The following is an 11,779-nucleotide window of genomic DNA, read 5'->3' as shown; positions in this document are numbered from 1 at the left end:
AGGATGGGGCAATTCGGTCATTTTCCCCGGGGCCCGCACTCGATTTAATTTTTGGATTTTTAGAATTGAATCTTACGGGAACAAAATAAATTTGATACTAAATTTACTCACATTTTAGATTACTAGGATTTTCGCCAAGGCTTAACTTTCTATTCATTGTCTCCACTTTCTCGTAACCCTAGTCGATCGCCGCGTATGTCTTAAACTTAATGATAATGATGGAGATAGAATCCAGTATGTACAGACTAGTGTCCTTGTCGGATGGACAAAAGACTAGATGATGGTGGTGTTTAGAAGCCAGTATGTAAGACTTGTGTCTATGTGGAATGGACTAGTGCTTCAAATTATGAACTTTTTCTTCTTTTATGACAAATTATGAACTATTTCTTATTTTATGACATCTGATTGCGATATCTTTCCCGTAACATCGTCAGCAGTTCATTGAACGTCGTATTTACTTTCAGTTATTAAATCTGATCCGATAAGGTGATGATTTTCATCCGACCTAGCTCTATATGTTCAGATATCTTTATTATTTTACAGACATCCGTGTTTAACTTTATACACTGATTATATATACAGCCATACCAGTATACATGAAAACCTTCAATTAGTTATTCAAGACAGAGATACAGAGATTCATGTAATTTTAGAAGCAGAAATAGAGAACAGGGTACTTTTTGGTTGTCAAAGTCCATGACACCCTTCCTCGAGACATCCAACCCACAACAAATATACAATATGTCTAGTTGTCTTTTTAAGTATGCGTTTTGAATACATTCCAAGCACTTAAATTGTTGAAAGATTATTAATTCGAAACTACGTCCGATGCCACAACATCGTTTTCTCCTCAGATACTATGTGAGCCGAATGTGTATCTGAAAGATGCATCTGATCTGAAGTAAAAATTGCTTTCAATTGTTTAACTGATAGCAGAAGTCAAGCAAAAATATGTGATCTGTTCGGATTACAAATCAGATAACTGTTTTTGGTTTAAATCACTAGGATAAACAAAAGACCAGAAGATGGTGGTGTTTAGAAACCAGTACGTACAGTCTGGTGTCCATGTGGGATGGATAAAAGACGAGATGTTGGTGGTGTTTAGAAGCCAGTTAGTACAGACTGGTGTTCATGTGGGATGGACGAAATTCCAGATGATGGTGGTGTTTAGAAGCCAGTAAGTACAGAATGGTGTCCTTGTGGGATATACAAAATACCAGGTGATGGTGGTGTTTGGAAGCCAGTAAGTACAGACTGGTGTCCGTGTGGGGCTACCAAGAACCGGAGCTGCAGTCTAGTGCTGGAGTTGTTGTCAAGTATCGGAGTTTCCTTGTAGACTCCAAAACCAAAAATCAATTACTAAGTATTTAAACAGCGCGTAGGTTTTTCAGTGGTACACATGAAAAGATGAGTTTTTTTAATAAATTCACTTAAATATATTTTTAAACACATTTCAGTTTGTCAAGAGATATTTGTATTGTCAAGACTAGAACTAATAAGATCCCTAAGTAATAAACTTTTTAGTTTTTTTAGCTCTTTTTCTATGTAAGTCATCTTCCACAGATAATTCATTCAAAAATTTTATTCTAATTAGGCTACGCATTTTTACGAATCCTCTATCTATGGCTCTTGGGAAATTTGAATAAATATCACATATTTTATCGGTAACAGTTGATACAATTCCTTTCTCATTTGATATGGATGGCTTCTCTTTATCTCCCTTATCGTGGAAATTAGTAAAAACAGTCTCAAAGGCTTTAACATAATTTAGAAACTCTGTAGAGGGGACAACAAAGCCACCAAAAGATAATTGGGAAGCCCAAGATGGTACCGCATATGAGTGATCAGACACTGAAGTTTTACATCTTAAATTTAAATCGGGATACACTTTATGAAACTTCTTCGCTATCCATCCCTCTATAACTTCTATTCCCCCTTCTTCGTGTACACTAAAATCACGTAAATCTGCTTGAACTAGAGTATTATCACAGTTTTCTTTCATAGGATTCTTTTGATTTTGACCATTAGGTCTAGGAGTACTTGACCTTATACAGGGTTGCAACAGTACCTGGAAATCCTGGAAAATCTGGAAAAGTCAGGGAATTTGAAAATGAGCCGAAAAGTACAGGGAAAAGTCAGGGAATTTTAAAAATTTCAGCAAAGTCAGGGAATTTGATTTCAGTGGGTAAAACTTCTGGGAATAAGTCTTTATTGAAAGAGTAATGAAAGTTTCTCCTCATGCTCTCTCAACACAGAAAACTCTAGATTAAAGGGTATGCGCAGCTTTATTTAAAAAACCTTTCATTCATTTAACAAAAGATAGAATTTCTTTCAAAGAATCCAAAAATATCAAACTTTTAACTCTCCGATTTGTAGTTATTTTGTAAGATAAGTTTGAATATATAAAGTTCCTACCCCCATTTTTCAAATTAGGCCGCCATTTTATCAAAGTAAAGACAAGTATATGACGTCAGATACTTGTCTTTCACTAGAGGGTTTTTGTGTCGGGACTCGGGGAAACGAAATCTTCAGTTGGGCGTCCCGGACCGGCCAGAGCCGCCAGAGTATGTTACAGTTCCCGCGGTCGGTTGCGTCGTCTGCAATCACGGAGCAATTCGGTTTTGATTTTTAAGAAGCGGATAGTTTAGCTGAAATTTTGGTAATTAAATTTATTAACCTGTTATGTCTTCAAACTCGAGTAGTGAGTCGGATAATCTGGTCAATTTGTTGTCGGATTTTTCGATTAATTTAAGCGGTTAGTCCGAGTCTGAAGGGGACGGTGCAGTTGTTAGGTAAAATAAGTAGCAGACGTCACGTAACTTCAATCATGAATCGAAGAGTCCAAACGCTTCGCGCCTAGAGAGTCCGGACTACCGTTTTTGCATAGAGCCTAGATTAAGGCTCCATGGTTTTTCCCGCGCTTATTCAGTTGACGTCAAAAAACAAGCTGGTGAGGCAAGGGTATAGGTATGTAAAAATTCAGTTTTGACGATTTTTAAATTCATTTTAAGTATAGAATTAATTGTTCAATTATTTTAAAAAGTTGATATTTATAAATTAGAGACTCGAAAGTGCAACTTTAAACCTTTTAAGATATAAAATATGATATGAAATTAAAGCTGCCTATACCCTTTAATCCTTAAAAATGTCTAGAATTGTTTTTGTAAAGTAAATGCACTCTTAGACTGTTATTTATAGTTAAAATGTTTTTTATTTGTTTTGGTGCAACAAATACATGGGAAAACTTAATGTAGAGAGTTTATTTAATTATAAGCACTTAAAACGTGCTGTAAACATTCACACTTTCGGCCATATCCTTCTCAATTTACTGTCTTTCGGGAACGTGAAATATGAGACAGAGTTACTTGAACACTGTGAGGTGTTTCTGTACTTATTTAAGCACCCCAAAACTGCACATTTCATTCCTCCAGGCATAATAAATTACCTAAATAAACAATCCATCATAAACCCTCGCTTTTATTTCTAATAAACCATAACCCGAGGCTTAATTTCAATAATCAAACTGTCAACCCCAAATCCCCAATAACTGAAAAACACCACCAAAACTAATAAAATAGTCCAGCTAACGTTATAATACACTATTAAACGAACAATATTAATTAAATATAGTAAAAATTAACCAACCTTTTATCTTTTAATCTCTATTTCTTAGAGAAGTAAACACGGCCGCCGCGACGACAGCATGAGTCCAAAACGGAAAAGTTCATTTCGTGACGTCACGAGAGAAAAGCGAGTGCGCGGTTTTATTAGCCCGAAAAACACGATCGAAAAAACAGCCGATCGAGGCAACCTGTTATAGCGCTTTTCTTTACGAACCTTGGCCAGAACCAAGGAGTGGAAGCTCCAAGAATTCTGGCAGCCATGTTACAACATTTCATAAAACTAAAGATAAACTTGATAATTTCATGAAAGTCTTTGGTTTGTACTTTGTAGTCAGTTTATTACTAACATTACTATTAAAATTGAATGATACAAAGTTTTATTTTCAGTTGGTTAGCTCAACCAGAGAGAATTTAGAAGGGGAGTGGAAGGTCCCCCCTTTGACTCTATTAAACGTGATGACGCCCAAACAAGATGTCGCGTTGAGCTTTTTGGGGTAGGCGAGTTTCCGGTCACGTGTTCTAAAATATCTCTGTTACAAACGCATCATACCGGAAATCGACCTGCCTAGATAACGTTTAGCAGACGACGTTGCGCTACATTCCAAACCACCCTTTCCACTCCCCTTCTAAATTCTCTCTGGCTCAACCGATATAATTATGATACAAAAGTGTATTTTCTGTGATTTAAAGTTGATCTCAATACATGTTTTTCTAATTTTTTGTGACAAAAAATACCTGTTTTTAGTGACCAAAATATTAGTTCTACTAACTACTAACATTACTATTTAAATTGAATGATACAAAGTTGTGTTTTCATTTGGTGAGCTGAACCGATATTATTATAATTTACAAAAGTGTATTTACTGTGATTTAAAGTTGATCTCAATTACAAAGTTTTTCTAATTTTGTAAAAAAATAACTGATTTTTTGTGACAAAGTAAGATTTTTTATTATTTACGTAATCAATTGGGCAATTAAATTACCAAGTAATATTTTGTGTTATAAGAATTTATTTCGTACAAACAGACAGCTGATACATGTTGATCTTCACAAAATCAGTTTCACGATGAGCACACTTTCGAGTTTTTGGCATGCTTAGGATCTTAGAAGGCTTGGTTGATTCAATTAGCGGTTATATTTTGAATTATTTTAATGAACTATTAGTTTTAAATATGTCCTCGGTGGTAGAAAAATTTAGGAAAAATATCGGCCAAGGGAAAATTTACTATAGGTAACTTAAGGTAAGTGGTGCTTCGTTAGTCGCTACAAATTTTGAATCTGTATCAGTTTTTCAGACTCGGACACAAAATTTCATTCACAGATATTTCATTAGAAAAAATTGTTTTGAGAATGATTAGGGTTTTTTAAAGAATTAGGTATGAAAATTTTTTCTTATAGTTTTACAACCAAAATGTTTCCTAATAGTGTTATTTAGTAAATAAGGTGGCGCTTTCGGCACTTTTAAAAAAATACCAAAAAGTATCGAGTATTTAAGTCTTCGATACCGATTCCGATACTGGGTAGAATGTTTAATACTCGATACCGGTACCGATACTGAAAATCCTCGATACTCCCAGCTCTATTTGGTCGTTGATGGTAATTTGCAGCTGTATTCAGCTGAAAACTCACTAATACGACCACACCCCCTCGGCGTATTAGTGGGTCACATGATATCCGGCAATGTTAATCCAACGGCAATGATTGGAGACCTATGCTCTAGTCGCCGCCAGACGCCGCACGAGGTGGTGCGAAGTGCGCATGCGTAGTACTCAAGATTAGTGTTGACGATAATGTAATTTTTTCCTAAACCCGTCACGTGCTGTGACGTAGACGAACACTAATAACAAGGAAGATGTTATTGGTGGATTTTGTAAACCTCTCTTCAGCAACGGCAACGCCTACAGCGGGGAGGTTAAGAGCACCATACGCCGGAATATGACGAATTTGGAGGTAAAATATATGAGAAATGGTGGCGTTGGCCTCTCCGTCGTGGCAACACCTCCACAAGCGTCTGCTCTTAACATTCTCATATTAGTGAGTCGGGAGTTCGTTTAAGCACGTGGTTTAAGCGGGGTTAATCGGATTTCGGTAATAAAATAAAATTGAAACAAATTCATAATAACAACGAATGCTATTTATTGAATTATATCCCTTTAAAGTCAACTTAAATTGTACAACTCGTGTAATGACATTACTATGGGTTACCACTAGAGTAAGGCGACTAAGGGCTTGCTTTGTGCAAAGGAACAAAAGCTCGAGGCAGATAAGAACTATTTTATGAACCTTGATCAGAAACGACGTATAATGAGAATAACCATATTTAATTCGCAACAACATTCTCCGGCAAGCACAGATGCGAACAAACTCACATCTTCACGTTTCAACATATAAGGAAGGGTGACATGGTTTGTGATGACAGCGGTTATGTTCAAAAGCCGAACTCGATGAAGTGTGGTCCGTGGCGAAACAGATACAAGTAGAAGCATTGCATGGCCAAACTGTGCAATTGCTACTCTCTCGAGAAACATTTATCAGCCAGACACAAGTACATATACACATGTCAAAAGCATGTCCGTAAGATAAGTGTAGTTACCTTCTTTGCGACTTCTGCTGACACCAGTTATGGGCATACATTGAATATGTCGCTAATTGCGTTACTACAATGGGAAGCTAAAATATATTTTATGAAGAAGGCGTGAAATGTGTTAGTTTCTTGTTATTACAATGTCTAACCATAATGAGAGCGTCATACCGATTTGTCTCAGGAGTAGCAGTACACGCCATGTGTGGCACTTAGCGTCACCCGAGAAACACCACTTGGAGGTGGCCACACGTTGTTTCCCATGGGGAGTTTTGTTGATGCAGGCCCCCTTGCCTACTGCAGTCGCTGATTGAGTCGGGGAGTTTTGATGACGCAGGTCCCTTTGCCTACTGCGGTCGCAATCGGGTCGGGGAGTTTTGATGACGCAGGTCCCTTTGCCTACTGCGGTCGCAATCGGGTCGGGGAGTTTTGATGACGCAGGTCCCTTTGCCTACTGCGGTCGCAATCGAGTCGGGGTGTTTTGATTACTCAAGCCCCCTTTCCTACTGCAGGTTCAAAACAGACTGCGGCGTTCTTCATGTGCAAACCCTACAGGACATGCACGTGAGCAACTTCTAAACATAGATAATAATTGGTGTTTCTTACAGGATGGTTCACATAACTGTGCATTTTCCAGCTTCCGCCATTCCCAACGCCCTTTCCATGACCACAGTTTGGCGTTCTTGAAGACTTGTCAGATGATCAAGCCTTTCAATCACCGCGTCCTGAAATGCGTTTTGGTCTGACCCGACCTTTTCGGCATTCTCCACCAACCTCTCTTTTAGAGATAATGGTTTTGTTGGAGTTGCTTTCTTCGCTGAAAGATGTGCAAATTATTTACGTTGGAATGGTTTTTGAAGGTTAAACATTGTTGTCAAACGTTAATACAAAAATGACGGCCTCTCCTTTACAGTGGTATGGGCACTGTAGCTCGGTTTTTGGGGCTCACTCTTACCTTTTTTTCTCAAAGGTTGTTGGCCGTCAGACGCACTACCTGCAAGTTCCACACGCGAGGAAGAGCTAGGGTTGGCGCCTGAAGTTGACGGCTGACTGTTGCTGCCACCAGCCAGCGGCTCGGGTGGGCAACCAATGGTGGCAGACTCGGGGGCATTTTCTAAGACTGCGGAATTTTGGGTTTTTTATCATAAGTACGGTTCTCCACACCACCACATGGTTTTTATATTGTATTACAATAAACACATACCTGTGTCCGTGTCAAATGATGTCATATCAAATGATGCGATGAACTCTTCCAGTTCACTTGGTGTTTCCTTGGTACTTCTGGGAATGCATGTTGTTTTATTATTACGCATTAACAAATAAATCACTGTTGCATGTGATACTTACATTTTCTGTGGTATGTCGAGGGTTGGTTTCTGGGAACGAGGGCCAAGTTCCAAACCCCCCCTGGATCCCCTCGTATGTTTGGGGATCGGCCATTGCTAGGAAACGTTTTTCCAGCGTGCTTAATGCCACGGTGTCAGGTCCGCCCCCTCCAGTCTTCCTCTGTGACTTGCCTATTTCAGAGGCCTTATGGCGAACTTCCGACTTCTTGGCCTTATATTATGTTTTGACCTCTTCCACAGTGCGCTCTGCAACTCCAACCCGACTGACTGCTTCGGCCACCATTGCCCATTGTAAATTTCGGTCGACGGTTGACATACCATGTTCATTTTGCACCAAGTCCCGTCGTGTTTCCAACATGGTACATAACACGCCTAACTCCTTATCACTGAAGTTAGGTTTACGAGTTCTAGCTCTACCTACGTTCGAACGTTTCATTGTGTCAACTTAACAGTTCAGAGTCAAGTTAAAGAATGAATGTGTTCTGCTTGTATAATGCCAATTTAACACTAATGTCAGTAATAAATAAGAGGGTAGATGGCGCAGTACTATGGATCTTCCTTTATACAACCATTTCAAACGACATTGCAGGGGTTTTTTCATTAGTTATTTGTGGAATGTAAATAATTTTACTACTGATAATAGCTCATATAACATATTGCTCTTTTAAGAATGATCCCCGTGCAGGGTTTGTGGTGGGCCAAAAATGTACATAGAAGTTGAATATGCCCTTGAAATTGTAGAAAGTCATGTGGGTCAGTATGAACAATCTCAAGAGAATGGTCAAATACTGAAATGCGTAAAACAACAAAAAAAGCGAAGAGTATGTTTAATATATTTTAATCCGAAATATAACATATTGACATGAGACGACTTTCCAAAGTCAACCATTAATCCAACATGATCCAACGGTTTCACAAATCCCAAAACCAGTTCAAATTTCAACCGTAATAAATATTTGACTACATTTTCTTGCAATTAACTTTGAAGCGTTTTGTAATGAACAGCGATGACAGCGGATACTCTTTTCAAATGATACTGGACATTCACAGTACTTTCATGCTTCATGACGTTAATTATATGTCTTTCTCAAGCAAGGTACTGTGATAGTACGTGTTTTACTGAACCACTTGTAGGCACCATTGGTACGCTTGTCAGAAAGGCATGCTCAACAATTGTAAAGTGGTCAATGACGTGAATTCCTATCCAAAGATATGACAAGAACGATGACCGCAAGTTGCGTCACACACAGAAGTATACGATGCATCATTATGATTCTGCGTCTTCTCCATCACACTTGCGCCATGACTACCATCTATCGATTAGTACAAATAATTTATTATTCTACCAACGTGTCATCAATTCAAGCAAGCATTAATCAATACCGTCATTGTGCAGGGTATGCGGTCATGTGTGGCACTTTGCGTTACCCGGGAAACACCACTTGGAGGTAGCCACACGTCGTTTCCCATGAGGAGTTTTGATGACGCAGGCCCTCTTGCCTACTGCGGTCGTAATCGGGTCGGGGAGTTTTGATGACGCAGGTCCCGTTGCCTACTGCGGTCGTAATCGGGTCGGGGAGTTTTGATGACGCAGGTCCCGTTGCCTACTGCGGTCGCAATCGGGTCGGGGAGTTTTGATGACGCAGGTCCCTTTGCCTACTGCGGTCGCAATCGAGTCGGGGAGTTTTGATGGCAGGCCCCCTTTCCTACTGCACACCTCAATGCCTACAAAATATAGGTGTCAGTATCTTACAAACACATCCATGTAATTAGACATTGATAAAGCTTCACGTTGAAACACACCTTCCTGTTAAAATGAATTATAACTGGTTTTCGCAGATGTTTATGAGGTGTTGCAGGACACGATAACCAGCCGCTGCAGCCTGCCCATTCGCAGGGGCATCATCGTCGACCTGCATTGCGACAACTGCGTCATTCTCGACAGCACCATCTTCTACGAAAGAGGTACGTATTGTTCTACTGATGAGGAGTATGCAAAGAAAGTAACAAGCAATCTCACATACCATTATCCTCAGGCAAGGGTATCTTATTCGCCAAACACATGTTGTGAAGAATGCAACAAGCTGTTATAATGCGGCACACTTTGTCCGGATGGTAGCATAATTTGCCTCCTGAGCCAGCAAGGCAACGAAACCGTGACTTGAGGACGCCGTTAAGGCGCTCGATGACGTTTCGTCCTATATAAACAAACATAAATTTCACAGAAAAACTATTACCGGCCACACAAGGAAATAATGCACAACCTACCACGAATATGCCGGGTGTTAAATTCCACCTCTGCCGGCGTTTGTGGGCGGTATACTGGCACCATGAGCCACGGTTGTAAGGGGTAGCCTCCATCACCAAGAAGGTAACCATGGGGCATGTCCACTTCCACAAATGCCTCAAACAGCCTGCTATTTCGCCAGATGAATGAGTCATGAACGCTACCAGGCCATCGAGCCGCTACATTCATGATGCGCAAGTCGTTGTCGCTGACCTATTGTAAACGAAACATTTTAATTCAAACAGATTTGTTATGAATAAAGCAAAATGTCTCACAAGTTGAACGTTAATGGAGAATGTCCCCTTTCTGTTCCTGTACGCATTACTGTTTGGTGAAGGGCCTTTGATTGGAACATGCGTACAATCAATTGCTCCAATAACGTTTGGTAAGCTGCAGGTGGCCATAAAAGACGCCTATGATCGTAACAATTACTATAAATAAACGTTCCTTGGGAAAGCTAATATCTGAGTAAATTCATACCTTCATAGACCTTACTGACGCCTCATCTGTTGGAAACGATATCAAATCACTTTTGACATTAATTATGGCATTTTTGACCCGTTCAATACTACGACTGACTGACGCCTGACTCATGCCGTGTTCGTAGTTGCTGGCCAGAGCGTGCTGAAAGGTCCCCGAGCCATAAAACAGCAGTGTTACGAGCACTTCATCCTCCACCCCATTAACATCCACACCACGGTCATGGTCTTTTTCCAATTGCGGCCTAAGAGCTAGGCATAAGGCGCGCACACTTAAAATATCCAAACGATACTGTGAAAGAAATAACTCCTCTGGTAACAAGAACGCATTACGCCTCTGTCGGAGATATTGCTCGTCATCGAAAACGACAGCAATCGCTATGTCGTTAGCCAGGGTTGGCAAGTTTTAAACAAATTGTTTTAAACTTTGGTTTAAAACTTGTTTTAAACAGCCATGAAAAAAAAACTTTAATTTGTTTAAAACGTTTTAAACAAAAAGTTTAAAACATGTTTTTTTTATGGAGAAAAATTTCGAATATTTTTAACTCTTTTTTATTTGAAAATGAGCGAAAAGATTAAATAATAGAAATAATAAGCTCCAGTCAAAACCTTCCAATTATTCGACTGTTTCAAATGTGTGTTTAATGGTTTGGAGACCCTACCAGTTGTTTTATCCATTACCAATCTGTATTGAAGACTGATATTCAGAACTATGATTAAGGATAACTTATTTTGTCATCTACTTAAAGCAAAGCAATAACATTTTTCCTATGTGGTTTCTCTACACTGTTGGTACATTTTACTGTTCTAAAAAGATTACGCGTAGTCTATAAAGCCAGGCCTTTGACAGTGCTAAAATTAATACGCCTAATCCTAAAACGGAAAACATGAGCGCCTACAAATAAGTAAGGTGTGGTGAAGTTTCAAATGTATGATGAGTTCTGACCAAGAAACTCGGAAGTACGGAAGCGGAAATGACTGAATAGTGGGCACAAAAAAAAATCAGGCATTTAGACATTAGGGGTTAAATGTACAAATTTACGCATCACACTCATTTTGTATCCGCTATTAAAAAAATTATATTTTCCTTATGAAAAGATCGTTTGCTCTTTTTTAAACAGTCAGTAGAATTTTTCAAATATTCAATATTGTACCCTCAACACGCACTCCCTTTTAAATAATTAATTTCATGATAAAATGTTTTCCGAAAATCTAACTTTAAATCGTGTTATAAACAATAAAAACACAAATTTTTTTAACTAAGTTTTTGCCAACCCTGACAAGGACCCTTTCTTACACCTTCAAATTCTAAATTTTAGGAGCTCTTGATTTTCCTGTTTGACTTTGCAGTACATGTTCGTTGTACGTTGGTCTAGGGGTATGATACTCGCGCTGGTTGCGAGTGGTACCAGGTTAAATCCCGGAAGGTCGCGTCTTAGAGCTTCATATTATAAATTTAGGAG

At 39.1% G+C, this 11,779-nt stretch overlaps 1 protein-coding gene and 1 long non-coding RNA gene across 4 annotated transcripts; one reads left to right on the top strand and one right to left on the bottom strand.

Annotated features, from left to right (window-relative positions):
- Positions 1–2,266: 2,266 nt before the first annotated feature.
- Positions 2,267–3,131, bottom strand: LOC149677345 (uncharacterized). The gene is made up of 2 exons (XR_016366414.1): positions 2,678–3,131; positions 2,267–2,597 (listed from the first exon to the last, which is right to left on the bottom strand). It is a non-coding gene; the product is annotated as an uncharacterized LOC149677345 (long non-coding RNA).
- A 2,957-nt stretch (positions 3,132–6,088) lies between these two features.
- LOC149677344 (uncharacterized) lies at positions 6,089–10,085 on the top strand. 3 transcript variants are annotated; one of them, XR_016366370.1, is made up of 5 exons: positions 8,444–8,693; positions 8,761–8,873; positions 8,947–9,315; positions 9,390–9,515; positions 9,587–10,085. XR_016366370.1 is itself a non-coding variant. In XM_089837298.1 (4 exons), the coding sequence occupies exons 2-4, from the start codon at positions 9,240–9,242 to the stop codon at positions 9,619–9,621; spliced, it is 237 nt and encodes a 78-aa protein (XP_089693424.1). In that variant the 5' UTR covers positions 6,089–6,541; positions 9,197–9,239; the 3' UTR covers positions 9,622–10,085. The 3 variants fall into 3 exon arrangements, 2 of the variants coding, with proteins under 2 accessions (XP_089693424.1, XP_089693423.1); XM_089837298.1 differs by lacking the exons at positions 8,444–8,693; positions 8,761–8,873 and adding an exon at positions 6,089–6,541 and having other exon boundaries at positions 9,197–9,315; XM_089837297.1 differs by having other exon boundaries at positions 8,440–8,873.
- The last annotated feature ends 1,694 nt before the right edge of the window (positions 10,086–11,779 follow it).

This window comes from Phalangium opilio, unplaced genomic scaffold (genome assembly GCF_054372755.1).
Source record: "Phalangium opilio isolate 3A_F unplaced genomic scaffold, DU_Popi_V2 ptg000043l_1, whole genome shotgun sequence".
In the NCBI taxonomy this organism is placed as follows: Eukaryota; Metazoa; Arthropoda; class Arachnida; order Opiliones; family Phalangiidae; genus Phalangium; species Phalangium opilio.
The sequence above is the reverse complement of the archived record's forward strand: the minus strand, read 5'-3'. Positions and strand labels throughout refer to the sequence as shown.